We start from the raw sequence: 17,037 nt of genomic DNA on the forward strand, positions 1-17,037 counted from the left end.
AATACAAGGGGGAGAAATGAATGACAGTAGAGGGGGTAGAGAGAGAAGAGGGGAGGGGAGGGGAGGGGATGGGAGGGGGGATAGTAGAGGATAGGAAAGGCAGCAGAACACAACAGACACTAGCATGGCAATATGTAAATCAATGGATGTGTAACTGATGTAATTCTGCAATCTGTATATGGGGTAAAAATGGGAGTTCATAACCCACTTGAATCAAAGTGTGAAATATGATATATCAAGAAATTTGTAATGTTTTGAACAACCAACAATAAAAAATTAAAAAAAAAAGAAATGAAAGAGATTTGATTGACAAGAAGAAAAAAAAATAAATGGCTCATCTCATAGTCTTCTCCATCCACCCTGCTCTACCCTCAGTCCTCTCCATCTTTCTCCTTTCTCGTCCATCTTGATAACCCCCCCACCATTCTGTTCACTACCCATATTCCCCCTCTTTCCTCATCTGCATACTTCTTGTTCCTGTACCAGGCATCACCATCCAGCCCTGCTGCTCACTCATTCCTTCATATCCAACCTGCTCAGTCCTCCCCATCCAACTCTGTTTACCCCTCACTCCTGCTTTCCCGCTCAGTTCTTCCTTCACTCCTCCCCATCTATCTTCCCTCACCTTCACACTTCTCATCTAAAGCCATCCTGTTCCTACCTCAGTCCTGTCAATTCAGGGTGACGGTCCCCCTTTCTACCCCACACAACCTGCCTTTCTCACAGTGAAGCTCCCTCAGTCCTCTCCGTAAACCGTGCTCCCTCCTTGCACCACCTCATAAGTGGTGTTCCTTCCTTGGTCCTCTCCATCCATTTTCCTCTGCACTTAGTTTCCACATTAACATCATTTTCTGTCATTCATCCTCATCAGTCATGCTCTTCCCTAGGACCTTTTCATTCCCTTTCCTCCCTCAGTCTTTTTCATCTGCCTGGTTTAGCCCTCTGTCCTCCTACAATCCCTTCGGTATTCTGCCTGTATCCAACTCCTCCCTCGGTTATCTCATTCCAACCTGCTCCTACTTCAGCCCTCTGGGTTCAGCCTGCTCCCTGGTGGCTCCTCCTCATCCTCCCTTCTCCTCCCTCAGTTTTCTTTATTCACACAGTCCTCCCTCTGTCCTCTCCTTTTAGTGCCGCAACTCTCATTCCTCCTTACCCTTCGTGTTCCCCTTTCCGTCTTGTCCATCTGTACTTGTTTTCCTTAAGTCCTCTCCATTCATCCGTCTCCTCTCTTTGTCTTCTAGGTCAAGCTGGTTACTCCCTCAGTCCTCTCCCTTCACCCTGCTCCTCCCCTAATCCTCTTCATTTATGCTGCTCCTCGCTCAGTCCTCTCCATGCATGCTGTCCCACCCTCTCTCACCTTCCACACGGCTCCTTATGTGGTCCTCTCCAACCATCCTGATCCAAGATGTGTAGGAGAGAGGAAGAAGCATGGTGGCTTGAGAGGATTGAGGGAGGAGCAGGATGGCTGGAAAGGATGGCAGGAGAAGAGAACTGTCATGGATATGGAGCAGTGAGGCAGGATCAGGATGGTAGGAAAATCAAGATGGAGGAACTATGTGGACCAGGCAGACCTGGGGAGGCACGTGGCAGATGGAGAGGACACAGTGAGGAGGAGGAAGGATGGAAAGGATTGAGAAAAGAACAGGGTGGATGTATGGGTCCAAGGCGGGACCAGGGGTGGATGAAGAGGCCCGAGGAAAGAGGAACAGTGCTGTGATCAGCAGGAGTTATGGAGAAGGATGGATGGAGAGAACTGAGGAGACCTGTTTATCCATCCTGCTCCTCCCTCCGTCATCTCCATGTAACTATGCTCCTCCCATACTCCTCCTCTATCCTGCTCCTCTCTCAGTCTTCTCATTACACCCCTTTCCTCCTTCAGTTCCCTACACCCACCCCAATCCTTTCTAACTCCTTATCCCACAACCATCCCCTCTTTACTCAGTCCTCTCTGTCCATCATGTTCCCCTGTCTCTCTTCTCTCCATCCATCCTAATCCTTTACCAGTTCACTTCACCACATTGCTCTTCTATCCATGCTTTCCATATTCTCTCCTCCTCCCTCAGTTCTCTCCATCCATCCTGCTATTCTCTGGATCCTTCCTGCCCCCTTATAGCTCCTCCTACACTTTCATGCAACCTGGACTGGTGTGGAGTGCATGTAGATTCTCTCTCTGTCCCCTCTCTCACCTCCACACTGTCATTACACAAACCTCTCACACTTTTCTCCTCCACCACAGTTTCTAACTGAATTCAAGCCACCATCAAATATTGTATGCCTTGTCACTGAGTCTTCCCATTTCCCTCTCAGAGAAACCAGAGTTTCCAACAAGAACCTAAATTGGACCATGCCTGTCCACTGCTCCAAATCCCCTATGGCTTCTCACCAGACTTGGGACAAAACTCACATAGGTCATCAATGCCCTGCAGAGTCTGTATCTACCCTTACCTCCTTCCTCTGAACTCCAGCCATGCCATCCTTCAGGGGTTTCCTTAAATATTGATTGTACAGTTAGTGATTCTCTCTCACACTTATCCCCTGGCTCAGGATCTCTGCCTAGTGACCCTTTCTCACCTCCAGGTCTTCACACTGTTAGCTGAAGCATCACCTCCTTAGAAACGCTGTTTGTAAACACCTGCCGTACAGTGCCCTCGCTCTCTTCTTTCTCCTTCCCAGAACTTCTGACCCCTTATGACATATTTATTTATTGCCACATTAAATGCCTCTCCAGCTAGATCCTTGCTCCCCCAGAAGGCAGGCAGAGGGTGGTTGTTTCTAGTAACCCCTTCATACTGTTGTCTAACCCCGTTCTTCGTGTACTAGCAGGTACTTCATCCACTGAAAGGAAGAACGAATGACCGTGTGTTGGAGGCTTCTAATGACTCAGGAGCAAGAAAACCCACTTCCTAAAGAGTTCCCTTTTTTAAAATTTCTGTCTCACATGTGAACATTCATTTAAGCAGAACAAGACAATGTGTGTAAGCAAAGCTGTGTGGCAGTTTCATGGAGCCCAAAAGACCATCGGCTCCAGGCAGCAAAAGACTGAATCACAACCAACCCAAGACAACAGGAACACGGGAGCCATAATTTAATCAAGCACCTGTCAGTCAATCAGTTATCAATTGTTAAGCAAATATTTAGTGAGCCCTTCCCACATTCTTATCTCTCTGTGAAGAGCTAATCAAATCCCCTGAGTCCTTCAAAGATCCAGGGTTGTTGCTTCCCCTGTCACCCCCCATCACTCCAACCCCTTTGTCTACGTCCCTTTGCCTTTCCCCTTCCTTGAGAAAGGGAGGCCCTACTCCAGCAGGCTCACATACACCACCATAGCTCCTGCCCTTCAGACCAGGATTCTTACCTTGAATGGGGGAGAAGAGCTTGAAGATGAGGGGGCAGGCCAAGACGACTACCTGGCCCCGAGGGGTAGCCGGCCAGCAGGTAAGGTTGTCCCACATCTTGCTGCAGCCTGTGTGGTGAAGGCAGAGGACACATGGGTCACCAGAGAAGCCCTGGGACCTGAGCTCACAGGTACCACTCTATTCCTCCTCCGGACAGTCTCTTACCTTTGAGGAGCTCCAGTCTGAGAGGGGAGGCACAGACTTGCCAAGGCTGTTCAGGACATGTCCTGACAGGGAGAGGGGAGAGAAGGCATGACTACCACTCCATGGTCCTCAGTGAGGGATGGAGTGCCCCTTTGGGGTGTTTTGAATGCTTGGAGGTTTTGTTTATTGCAGTGATGGAAGGCTTCATCTGGTATTTGATGGGCAGTAACCAGGGATGCCAGGCAGGTGACCTGGATGGTCCTACACAGCGATAAATCCTCTTACATTTTGCATGACTTTCAGATGTGCCACTGGGCATCTGTGTAGATGAAAACCTTTTGCAATGACCAGAGCTTGGACTCTTGCTCTATTTTACGTAAAAACGTAAGGTGCTTTTTGCACAGGGCTTAACATGCATGAAGTTTTCCAGAAATGTAACCATTGAGAAAAGGGGGAGAGGAATATACCTTGTTTTGTTCTGAACTTTAGAGTCATTTGATGATTTGGGAAATCATGTTACCCACAGCAACACTGTTTGTGATATTTGAGTCACTGATATAACCACCTGCATATATCAATCTGCATTTATTGCCCTCACATTCCCAGAATTTATATTTATAGGTACAACCTTCAGACCATATCTTCTTATCTTTTAGTGCAATCATGCCTGAATGTGTACACAGCATTGTATTACAAGTTACTTTCCTTTTTGTTTGTCTTTCATATTATAGCTAGAACATCTTTTTTTGGTAGCACAATGACCTTTCTTTTTACGATTTTTGAGAAAACTGACATTTAGATTTCAAAAATGTATCACAAAATTCTCATCAGCAGCAGTTTAAGGAATTTCAACAATGGTGATAGATCCTTCTTTACTGACACAAACAAGACTTTTATGACACATTTAAAAAGCAAAACATGTCCCAGAAGGGCCGATTATAAACCCTAATTTTTTTTTAAAGAATGAATATGAGTGGATTGTGAATCTCATTTTATAATAGTAAAAAGAGACCTTAGAAAAAATGTTGTTATAAAAAGGAGGTGTTGGGTACAATGGGGTGACAAGTATATTAGGGTTCATCTAGATTTTGAGACTCTGCATAAAGCTCACACATCAGAACAAATGTCTCCATCTCAGTTGGGTTAGGAATGGTGATGGGGGCATCAGAGAAAAGCCTGCAGCACAAGCTGTGGGCTTCACTGTGTAGCTATGAGTTTTGCAGGACCTAGTCAGGGGCGTCTCCAGAGATCTGATTTACTAGGCAGATGCAAATGCCATAATTTTGCCTCTTTAGGATCAGGGTGCCCTTGAGTGACTACAACTACTCTGGACCCCCTCCCCTGAGGGAGGCTTAATTGTCTCTTTGCAATCCTGCCAGTCCCATAGATTTGCTCAGGAAACCCAACCCCTGAGCCAAAGTCAACGCCAGCTGGGCCAAGCCCAGCCCAGCCCAGGTCCGAAGGTTCACAAGTTCCCAAGAAGGGGGCCTGGGAAGAGGAGGTGGAGGGATGTCCCCACTTAGGGGAAGAGACTCTGAGTGCTGGATTGGGGCAGCAGTGGGAGTGGAGACTGGAGGCAGGGACCTCTGGGTTTGCAGTAGTCAGGTGGCACCTGCAGCTAAAGGCTGAAGAAGTCACTTGAACCCTGGGGTCTGGTCGGACTAGTCTCCCTTCCTCGTGCGCTCTAACCGCTTCCACCCCAACCTACCCCAAGAGCACCTGCAGCCTTGGTCTGGCTGCCGGTTCTCCTCCTTTCCTGTGCCAGCCTCTCTTGAGGCCACGTAGAGGCCTGTCGGGCCAGTCAAATTCTGCTTATGGTTTAAGACCCTGTTAATATCAAACACATGTAGGCTTGGTATGTGCCTGGCACTGTTCTGCCCTCTTTAAAGGAATAGCTTATTTAACCCTTCCACTTCACATCTGAGGAAACTAAGGCATCATGATTAGGCATAGCTGAAGGTCACCTTGCTGGTAGGAGGTGCAGCCTATTCGCCTGTTCCCACTGCTGGTTTGAAGGGCTCCAAGACATTTCTCTGGGGATTTGGTTGCTGCTGGACTTTGTTTACCCTTCTCTGACAGTGCCTGCCACACCCTGTTTTGTAGGCCAGCTACTGTTGTCTGGGTCCCCTCCAGACTTCAGACTCTCTGAAGCTCCAGCTGCCAGCACAGTCTGGGGAGCCGATTCAGAACCCGGCTTCTGGCCCGGAACTTGGCTTCACCAGAGGTGGATCAGAAGAGAGGGAGACTAGGCCCTGACTTCAGGTAGGTCACATTGGGCCTCAAGGAATCACAACCAAACAACTGGTCCTGGGGTGCAGGCCATCAAGTAAGGCAGGAAGCCAGGGAAGAGGACAATATGGGGGATGTGTTCGGGGAAGCCTCTTGTAGAAGGCAGGGTAGGACTGGTTGCTGAGGTAGCAGGGTCAGGGAAGAAGTGGAGGGGTCATAGCCATGAAAATGCTTGGTATGTGGAATGGCCTGTTGTCCTGGGAATATTTTTTGTGTGCCCACTGGGTGGGGTTGTTATCCCAATAGGAAAGCCCACCCTGAGGCATGAAATAAGGAATGGCAAGGCAGGGTGGCATTGGGCCTCTGCCGTGTCATTTTCTAGAAGTGCATGCACAAAGAGACACATATTCACACAGAACACCAGGCGCGCGCGCACGCGCGCACACACACACACACATATACACACACACAGATACTTACATGGACATGAGAAGACTAGACACAAGCAAACAGGTACAGAGGGCCACACAATTCACAGAGACAGACATGCACAAGGACAGACCCATCTGAGCATACCATGGACATTTACTCGAATAGAAATGCTCACAAATTGACACACAGGGGTACAGGATACCAGGCAGATGCATCTAGGCATGCACAGGCACACATCCACGACTCCTGGGGATACTCAGAGTCAGAGCAACAGACCCCAGAGAGACAGACAGAACCCCAGATAGGTATGCACCAGAAGTGTGAACTCACATGTACAGGAACACACACCCAGTCCCACACAAGGTCACGGGCAGACACACAGCCCATAGACCTACGCCTGCCCTCCCCTGGATCTCAGGCTGGCTGCCGAATGACAGGGTGTTGGCACTCAACAGGCACCAGGTGCCAGCAGTGATCTCATCAACATCACGAGGTGGCCTGCCCCAGGGCTGGGAAGGCGCTAAAGTGGGGCCTAGAGTCTGGGGTCTGGGTCTCCCAGGCCAGCCCATGATCTGGAGGCCTGCTAGGGCCTGTCTGCAGCCTGATCCTCCTCTCTACCCTCACAAGGGCAGTATGGGGCACATAGGCAGAGGGCAAGTCCAGCTACCCCTTGACCCAGCCTCAGTCCTGGACTCAGGAGACAGGGGCATTTTACCCTGAAAGGGGCAAGGCCCATCTGTGAGGTCACATACCCTCACTTATGTGTGCAAGAGATAGAGCTTGGGCATCAGAGCCAAGGAGCAGGGGCTCAGGAGAGGTTCCATAACTGTCAGCCTCAGGGCCATGGCTGGGGATCTGGAGAACCCAGCAGGGCAGAGAGGTGCTCCTGACTCTTACAGGCTGTCCCATCCCTGTAAGCCCAGCCTTGTGGAGATGACCTGGGACGGAGGCCCAGAGCAGATGCAGTTACTTCACTCTCTGCCTAAGGAACCAACTTCTATCCCCAGTGAGCCTTGAACCTGACCCGCCTGGCTCTCAACAGGCAGTCTGCCTTCGTATCCCCACTTTCCCAGCTTCTCTGCTTCTCCAAACCTGTTCACCCTCCAAAATCTGGCTCAACCTCCTGTTGCTGAGCTGTCCTGGTGGCCCTGTCCTGGGCAGCTGGGTACCACTATTCATACTACCAGGCTGGAGTTCTCCCAGATCCTTGAGGAGGAGCAGCAGGGACTCTCATGTGCTCAGCCTCTAGGGCTGACCTTGACTGGTCTACTAAGCAGGACAATGAACTGATGGTTCATTGGGCCTGCTGATGGTTGGTTGGGATGGGTAGGCCACTGTGTGTGCCTAAGGACTATTATGTATGGGCAGTGTCACTGTTAGTCCTTTGGGTGTTGTGGTGGCAGCATTTAGGGTTGGGAGAAAGAAGCAGGGCTCCAGCTTCTCTTATGATTAAGTATTCCAGATTTGTCCAGACTAGCCTAGTACTCCTTGCTCTGCATTTCCAAGATGGCTTTGAGCTTCCAGGTAGTCCCTGTGGAGGTCACTGACTGAATGCCCCACTCTTCCTCTGAAATACAATGGTCTAATCCTAGAGTATGGTGCTCTAGTTCCAGGCCTCCCCATCCTGGCTCTAACCAAGTCCGTGGCTAGAGACTTGATTCAGTAGTGCTCCCATTGGGCAGCTACTCCAGTCTTTCTATGGGCTGGGCTGGGTGTCCTGGAACTTGCCTGCCTTCTTGTCCATAAGCCTCTATCACCTAGAACCCTGGACCTCCATCCTGGATGGGTCAGCAGCCATAAGTATCATCCCCACTCATTTTGAACCCTCACCAATTTCAGAGCCCCAAATCAGTAGGTTCTTTGTTGATAGCTGGGAGCTCCCCAGACCTGGGGTAGGGTGAGGAGAACAGGAAGACCTGTTCGACCTTCTTTCTCCCAACTTACCACCTAGCAGCTCTGTGGGGCAATCCCTGTCCCTTGTGATCTCCATCTAACCAATGTGGAGTGTATGTGACTTGGACTTCAGCTCACAACAGGAGGAGACATGGGGCTCCATGGGGTCTGTGGCTCCTCTCTTCCCACGGGGCCTCACCTGCTGTCTCATTCTCCAGCTGGGCCTCCTCCAGGCACTCCTTGTGCTGCACCTCGATCATCTGCAGATAATCACATTCCTGCTGCAATCTGGCTGCCCGGCCGCCCTGCAGGGAAACAGACGGGGGAGGGGGGGGTGCTTGTCAGCCTTGTCCACAGCCTGCCTCTCATCCACGATCTCCAGGAGCATGGGACCAGGTAGGACCCAGTCAGGACTTCCCTGGGGTGATCCAAATACCATACTGAACCCCCATCCCAACCCCAGACTACATATCCATCCTAGGCCCAGACTGGACCCTGACCCTGACCTAGATCTGACCCCAAATTATTGTCCATTATTCCCAAAGTTCGTCTACTTTGAGAGCACTGTCATGGCTTCTAGGTGGCTCCCCAGTAACGCTGCTTTGACTGTAAGTGGTAGCATGACCCTGGCAAGGGATAAGAGAGCCTCTCCTTAGATCCCCAAGGTGGTCCATTGGAGTCTGCCATTCTCCAGCTTGGTTTGGGGTTCTCTACCCTTACCTCAGTCTCCCTAGATGGCTGGGGCTCAGCTGGGCTACCCTGTTCTGAGGAGCTGGATTCCAGCTTCCAATTTGTGTGTCCAGGCCTTGGAGGAATCCGGGAACAGAGGCATTTTCCAGCTTCTGATCCCACTCCAGGAGCCTGTCAGTCCCATGCTCACCAGATTGGGAAGGGGTGTGGTTCCCCTTGTCTAGACCTTACCTCCCGCCTCCTTAGCTTCTGGATGATTCAAGCTATACCAGATCTAATAAAGGTCAGGGAAGTTTAAGGAAGTAAGAGAGGCCCCTCTAGAATGTCTTGAGTTCCCACTAGGCCTCCTCTGTCTCTGGAAATTGGAGGGAAGGGGTGGAAAATCCTACACTTCTCTCCTGCTTTCCACAGTGCACTGGCCAGGGATCAAGGTGCAGGTAGGGCAGATCAGTGTGGCAAGACATTGGCACTTGGGCAGACATGTGAGTAGGGGGATGGCTGTATAGAAGCAACCAGAAAGGAAAAACAATAAACAAACAGTTTTTAGAAACTCTTGGGTGGGAAAAGTGGGTAAAATCTACCATGGAGGAATGACTGGGCTGGTGGTAGTTCCTGTCTGTCTCTCTGACTTTAGAGGAGTAGCAGCCATTCCTGGCAAACCAACAAGTTTCCTTTTTTTTTTTCATGCCCAGGAAGGATAACATTGCATTAGCACATAGGAGAGGATCCAGCAAGACTTCTCCAGAATCAGAGATTCTTAGTGTCTCTTACAAGTTATTCTTCCCATCCTGGGACAGGGTCCTTACCTCCCTGGGGCCTCAGTTTCTCTTTAGGCAAAATGGACCCCAACCACCTCTCCTGCTGATTTGAAGGTTTCTTGAAGTGAGTCTGTGGGAAGAGCATAGGTGGGGGCTTCCTTTCATTTCCTTCCTTTAAGGGGGTCCCTATCTGGACTGCAGGCACCAAAGTACACAGCAAGTTGACCATTGATCTAAGTAAGTCAACCCTGTGAAGAATGTGCATCCCAGGTGACAGTGGCTCTCCATTGTCATCAAGGGAGAAGGGACCCAGCTGAGGCTGGACAATCCAATGCCTCTCAGGCTGCAAAGCTGAGACTCTTTCACACCAATAACTCTCTCATTCTTTGTTGAAGGCTTTATGGAGCTTTGTTGTTTGCAGCTCTCCTATAGTCCAACTTTCCCATATGTAGTTGGCACCATGGCTGACCTAGTTCAGGTCCAAGGAAAGGTCTCCTTGTCCAAGACACCTTTCAGACTCTCCCAGCATCCAGAACCCTGCCCATGTGCCACTGGCCTAGAAGCTAAACAGTGAACATGGGTCTCATCTTGGATCATTTACTTTGCCAGTCAGTTGGGGTAAACACCTGAGCTGGTAAGTCATTTAAAACTTGGCATATTAAAACACATCTGTCATGGAACAGGATACAGTTATTTGCAAAACAGTTAAAAGACAGGAGACTTAAAGGAAACTGTGCCGAGGGATCCTCATTGGAGGGGGGGGGTCATGAGCTTCCCCTCTTTTCCATGAGGGTTATTCAGGCTGAAATGCTCACAATGTCGTGTCTTAAGCACTGTGCCTGGCTCATACTCAAGTTTGGGAAGAAGGATGGTCAAGAGGATCCCAGAGATGGTCTCTGAAAGAGAAATCCAGGGACCGGCCACCCTAAGCAAGATCTCTGGTTTATCTTGCTTGTCTAGGAGCACGCTTCTCCTGCAGGTACCTTGCCAGCCCTGTTGTCCACCAGCAACAGGGTTCTTTATGCTTTCCGGCCCCTTCCAGCCTCTCCTGATTGTCCTGCCCATTCTCACCTCCCATCACACTGTGACATGAAAGCTGGATGGAGGTAGTGGAAGGGACATCTGTTGTTTCCACCTTCCACCACCCTTTACTATTCTCTGGTGCCACATCCTCATCTCTATCTGGGAAGCTGTTTCCTTCCCTACCCCTAGTTCATGGGGTTACGATGAACCCTTTTCCAGAGGATGGACATATGCCCAAGACTTAAGTCAATCAGTGCATTCCCAGCCACACTGCCTGGCACGTGCCCAAGTCAGGCTGCTCAGAGCCAGAAGGCTCACTCCTGGGACTTTGGATTAAGCTACTAGGCAAGTGGATTTACTTTTCCCCACTGGATTGGAAACCTAAAGGAGGCAGGGGCTGGAACTTCCATTACCATCTTGTTGACAAATGGAACACAGTAATGAAAACCATACAACTGAAGGCAGAATAAAGAGATGGAGAAAAACCAGGTTTTCTGAATATCATCTAAGCCCTTGATTGAAGCTATGCCTGAAACCAGAACTGTTTCCCACAACATGAGCCAATGCCTTTATTTATGGCTTAAGCCAGTTGAGTTTTCTGTCTCTGGAACTCAAAATGTTTAATGTTATGGTCTGAGGACAGGAAAATGGATGCCCTTACTTTCTAGGTCCTCTTAAGCCAGGGCTATGATCTTTCAGTTGACCAAGAGATACATTCCCCTTGCCCAGACACCGTGGGGACTAAGATTCCTAGCAGCTTATGCCTGGAACTCTCTGAGAGTGAAAGAGAGTTAGGCCAACTTTGCTAACCAACTCTGCTTCCCCAGAAGCACAGCCACAGAGCCCTTCCTGAGAGGTAGTTTAGAGAAGCACTTTGGAAGAGAGGTGGGCATAGGAGTGCCCAGGGTAACCCAGGAGCTTGGGATGTCTCTGAATCAAGTTGGGGTGACCTAGAAGATGAATTCTTCCTTTGATGGAATATAATTGAATGATAGACCTCATCTGGAAAAGATTAGAGGAAATGGAGAACCAAAGAGGGACCTGAGGTCATCCAGAAAATGTGCATTCCCAGATGGGACCAAATCTCTGACTATTGGTCTGGACAGTATCAATTCTTTTTCATGGTCCTGCCTTTGGCCTTCTGGTCAACCATTGCCCTTTAAGGGCCAGGGCCAGGACAGCTCCCTGTAGTCCTTATCACTGAGGAATTCAGGCAGACTTTGGACTTCCTCTCCCACTTATTTCCCTTTTTCTAAACATCCTAATTATCCCTCCAGACTCCAGGTACACACAGAGAGTTGGAAAATTCGCTGGCCCAATGTAACCAAGTCTTTTCCAGGGCTGTACATAGCTGGAGTGTGGGCATCATACAGAATGGGTAGTAAAGCTTGGTCCTGGAGGATGTGTAAGAGTTGGACAGTTAGAAGTAGAGTATGAGCATCCCAGAAAGCAAGAGCAGTGTATGTATCAGCATGGAGGCATGACAATACCTAACATGTTCAAGTTGCAAGAGGCCTGGTGTGGCTGCAGCAAGCAATTCTGAAGGCATCGGGAGATGAATGGAGAGATGCAGGCAGGGGTGGAATTGGAAAGGACCCTGAATAACAGTTAAAAAGTGCCAGGCTACAGAGGACCCTCAAAGATTTGAAGCAGGAGAATGAGAATGGGGGAATACACATTTTGCAAAGATCCCTTTGGTTGCAGCTGGAGGGGTACAAGGGAACGTGAGTCCTTGTGAGGAGCAGCTATTCTCTGAGGGGGATATAAAATGCAACAGGAGGATTAAGAGAGTCAGGAGAAAGCATTTTCTGCCTGCAGATTGGCAGGCACTGGGAGCCAACCATGGATAATTTGGGCTTCTGAGGTTTGTCAAAGGTGGGAGTTCTTTTTCCTGCCTGGGACCATCAGAGGAGGAAGGGGAGTGGGGAGGAGAGGACAAAATGCTCAGGAGTGCTCATTTATCATCTTTTCTGTTACTGCAGTCCTGTGAGGAAACCATCATGACCCCGACATTTATTTAAACCTTCTCAACTTGAAATCTAGAGGTCACAGACATTGAGGGAAACTGAGAACCCAGAGAGGAAAAAGCAGTGTGATCAAAGGCACATGGGATTTTGTGTCTGAGACAGAGATCTTGTAGTCAGGGAGGTGGGGTGGGTGCTGGGGGGGGGCGGGAAGGAGAGGAAGAGAAAAGGGCAGGAAGGGAGGGGGCTGGGAGTGGGAAAGCAAAGTAGATCATGGTACCTGGAAGTCACAGAAGAGAGGAGAAACATTCTCTCAGCTTTGCAGAGGGCACTAAAAAAGTTGATAATAAGATATTTATCTTATTGTGAAATGGCATGTGGAAGCCAGCTGGGATGACAGAAAAACGTGTTATCCTGGGCATAATGGTTTGACCTGGGAACTAGTCACACCATTATGCATATATATACAATTCACTGAGTTGTCACTTCAGATTTATACATTTTACTAATTAAAATCTCAGGGCAGCATGGAGCATGCCATAACCCCTCTGGAAGAAATAGCACTTCTTGCTGAAGCAAAGTCCAGTTAAAAACCACAGCTTCTGGAACCAGACTTCTGCCAGCCTTGTCTATAAAATGGGGCAAAAGTACCACCAATTTCTAGGATTGTGTCCAAGGTCACTATTGGAGGATATCAGCCTGGCAGTAAGGGACTGCCTATAAGGATTAACAGTTATTGTCACATCCAGTCCCCAAGCCAGGTTGGCCCTGACCCCATCTTAGTGCTTTGCATAAGCACAAGCAGCCTGAATGGCTCACCCACTGATAAGTGGCAGCTGTAACCACCAGAGTAGAAGTGTCCAGTCTGTCTGTTCTCCTTCCCCCATATCCCTACCTTGCTGATTCTGGCTTTTCTTCCCTCTGCCAGTAGCCCAAAGCCAAATTTTGCAAACCATACTTCTTCCTGGGGAAGGCTGGGATCTAGAATGGTAGAAGAGTAGAATGAGAACACGTGTGTGTGTGTGTGTGTGTGTGTGTGTGTGTGTTGGGGTTGAAGTGAGGAAGAAGGGGAAATATAAGGATACAGGTTTGGGCTTGGGAAAACAAAACAAAACAAAAGTTTCCAGAGCTCAGAGAGGAACCAGGATGAGGGCTCTCATAATTAGCAGAATCTAAGCAAAAACATGCATCCAGTTCCCATCTGAGAGTGCTTCTTAGAAGATTTCCTTTGGGACATGAAGTTTTTCAGGCTAAATATTCACTTTAAATCCTCTGCCCCTTGAAAGTCATCATAGGCACCCTCTGGGAAGTGGGGTTGACAGGATCTAGTTTACAAACAAGTTGTCTGTGAGCATGCTGGTGTTGGGGCCATCTGCAGAAGGCTAGGCCCCTAGAACAAGGAGCCACCAGGCTGCATGTCCTCAGTACCGGGCAGTCTCCTCTGGTGACTCAATATACAGGAAGAACTTGTTTTGGAATTAGATAGGAGGAGGCACTTCCTGAGAGATATGGATCTTCATATCTTGAGCTACACAAGAGGGGGGATGCATGTAAGACTGATCCAACTGGGTGGAGCCCCGTTAGATGCTCATTGCCAATGCACCCTGTTCTCTTTCCATGCACCTGCCGCTTTGCTTTCCAATTCCATCAGATACAGATATGAAAGCTCCTGGGATAGGACAGTTCCCTGATGTCACCACTCACTTTGTGGTGCTTCATTAAATGTGGTCGGGGATATTTGAATATTAGATATGAAGGACACTAACATTCGAATTTTGTTATGTGTGATAATATAGTTCTATAAGAAAATGTCCTTTGATTTTAGATGTGTATTTCAAAATAATATGGGGTTCAGGATGTCTACAATTGACTAAACATACTTTAGCAAGAAAAGCAAATGATGCAAATATTGTTATATGCTAATAATTGTCAAACCTAGCAAGTATTTGCATGCTCATTATACCATTCTTTCTACTTGTTCATACCCTGGAAAATTTCCACAGTAAAAATTGAAAAAAAAAAAAAAAAAAGCAGCTGGGCATGGTGGCATGTGCCTGTAAATCCCAGAGGCTCAGGAGGCTGAGGCAGGAGGATCTTGAGTTCAAAGCCAGCCTCAGCAACAGAGAGGTGCTTAGCAACTCAGTGAGACCCTGTCTCTACAAAATAGGGCTGGGGATATGGTTACCCCCAGTAACCCCCCACAAAAAAATCTAGTCTTGGGGGATGGTACCAGAAGATCTCAGAAATGACAATCTCCCAAATTAACAAGTGAATTACAACTCCATACAGAGAATGCATGGAATGTAGCCTTTGAATCACCTCTTTAAAAGTCCCCTGTTCCCCCATGGGCAGAATCACAGCCTCTGGGACAGGAGTCCCCTGTATTTCCCTTTGCTAGCAAAGAAATAAAACTTCTTTAAAAAAAAAAAAAAAAGGCAGCTGGGCATGGTGGCATACACCTGTAATCCCAGCTACTTAGGAGGCTGAGGCAGGAGGATCAAGGTCAGCCTGAGAAAGTTAGTGAGAATCCTGTATCAAAATAAAAAATAAAAAGACTGGTGGTATAGCTTACTGATAAAGCCCAGAATTTGGAAGTCCTTGGTTCAATCCCTAATACTAAAACAACAACAAAAACCAAAACTCATACATGTTGTAGGGAGATTAATTTTTTTTTCTCCTTCAGAAAAATTTCTAAAGTACATCTTAGGTACTTAAGGTACAAGAGCGGGTGTAGACATAGTGCAATTTTGCTGGGCACAATGAATGAAGACCTTGTGCTGAGAATTCAAACAGGAGGGTAGATTCTGGGAGACTGAGAAAAGGGTAGGGTTTCCTTTAGTCTCTAGGCTTTGTTCATTCTCATCCATGGCCAGAGGGGCCACCTTAGGGGCTCAACAATGGCAGGAGGTTGGCAGGCTAGAGGTCCTATGTTGATGTTATGACCCAGTTTGGATTGCCACTGAGGCTGCCCCACAGTATGCATTACCCACCACCCAGCCCTCTCTGAGAGAACCCATCATCTACCTGGAGCTGGAGCTTCACCCCCAGATTGGCCACCTCATGAGGAAACATCCCCCATTCCCAGAGTTCCTGGCTACCTTGGATGAAGGTCCATAGGTCTCCCTAGCTGAGGATCAGCACCATCCCTGGGATCCCTGTCACAGATAACACAACACTTTTGCCACCTTTACCTCCTTTGAAGCTCATAAAGGTCCTAATGGATGCCCAGCCGTATTTCACAGAGGGTCTGGGGCTCAGGGAAAATGCCCCAGTCAGGAGGGGGAGCTGGCTCTATTCCAGCCCTGTCTTCCCATTTTTCCTGCACACTGAACCAATGGTTCTTGCTTTCTCTTTTGAGATGAGGAAACAGAGGACCACCTGCAGAGATTAAAAATGTTTCCCAGGTCAACTGGCCATTGCTATAGATGGTATATGGACTAGGTTTTTAGTCCCCAATGGGAGCTCCCCATGGAATCCCCAAAAACTTCAAAGAAGGCTGAATCACAAGGCACCAGGATGGGAGGATGAAAACTTCCAAGAATAGCTTCTTCTTCCAGCATAGCTCCCTGGAATCCCTGAGCAGGCCTAATCAAGGTGTCACTTCCCTCCAGGGCAGCAACCTGATTCAGCTGCAGTCATGTCCCCCACCCCCACCCTTGTACCAGAGATTGAACCCAAGGGTGCTTAATCACTGAGCCACTCCCCAGCCCCCTATTTTTGTATATTATTTAGAGACAGGGTATAGTCATGTTTCCTAAAGCCCACAGGATGGCCTGCTGGGGGCCAAGAGGCCAGGGCAGCTGTGGATAGCCCTGTAGTGTTTGGAAGCAGGTGGCCAGGGCAGAATGCCTAGGACAAAATGATGTCCCCAGAGCAGGTGGCCAGTCCCCTGCCTCAGCAGATAGAGGAGTCATGCTTTCCCTAAACCCCTGGCCATCCCACACTGAAGGGAGCTGGGGGAGTCCTCTTCCTTCTGGGATCAGGCCAAGAGAGGATGTTTTATGGTCGGGGGTGGAAGGTTGATTCATTTAGTTAAACTCTTCAGGACATTGTCCTGCTTCCTCCAGAGAGCCTTCCCTGACTACCCTCTCAGTGTCTCTGCCCCCAGTTCTGAGAGGCAAAACCCCAGGACCCTTCCTCCTGGGTTCCCCACCCAGGAGGGTGAGAACCTCCCAGGTTCTGAGAACATTCCCAGGGTAGGATCTGGGCCCCTGCCCCAGTCTTGTGCTGGCATGGCCCTGGGCAACTCTGCTTCTGAGGGAGGAGCCCGGCGTCTGCTGTCCAGGGGGCAGGAGCAGTGGAAGGCTTGACGGGTGGCCTTGGGGCAGACTTCCTCCTCTGAGACACTAGAGGTTTTCTTTCCTTTTTTTGCTTCCCTGTTCAGAGATTTCCCTTCCCCAGGCTGAGGTCAGGGCACCATAAACAGGAGTGATAAGGCTTTGGGCTTTCAAACTGAACTTTGCAGCTGCCATTTTATGACTCTGATAACTTCTCCCCACCCCCCCCCCC

At 48.9% G+C, this 17,037-nt stretch overlaps 1 protein-coding gene across 6 annotated transcripts in view; it reads right to left on the reverse strand.

Annotated features, from left to right (window-relative positions):
• The window catches only part of Vipr1 (vasoactive intestinal peptide receptor 1), a 49,580-nt gene that overhangs the window by 30,534 nt on the left and 2,009 nt on the right, over positions 1 to 17,037 (reverse strand). For 4 of the 6 annotated variants that reach the window (XM_015489437.2, XM_048795323.1, XM_015489436.2 and 1 more), the window contains exons 2-3: positions 8,293 to 8,398; positions 3,356 to 3,463 (exon numbers count right to left, since the gene is read on the reverse strand). In XM_015489437.2, coding sequence (XP_015344923.1) covers positions 3,356 to 3,463; positions 8,293 to 8,398 — 214 coding nt within the window. Of the gene's footprint in view, positions 1 to 3,355; positions 3,464 to 3,560; positions 3,623 to 8,292; positions 8,399 to 13,423; positions 13,741 to 17,037 lie in introns of those variants that run through there. The other 2 variants (XM_048795325.1, XM_048795326.1) reach the window with 2 other exon arrangements.

This window comes from Marmota marmota, unplaced genomic scaffold (assembly GCF_001458135.2).
Source record: "Marmota marmota marmota unplaced genomic scaffold, marMar, whole genome shotgun sequence".
Taxonomy (NCBI): Eukaryota; Metazoa; Chordata; class Mammalia; order Rodentia; family Sciuridae; genus Marmota; species Marmota marmota.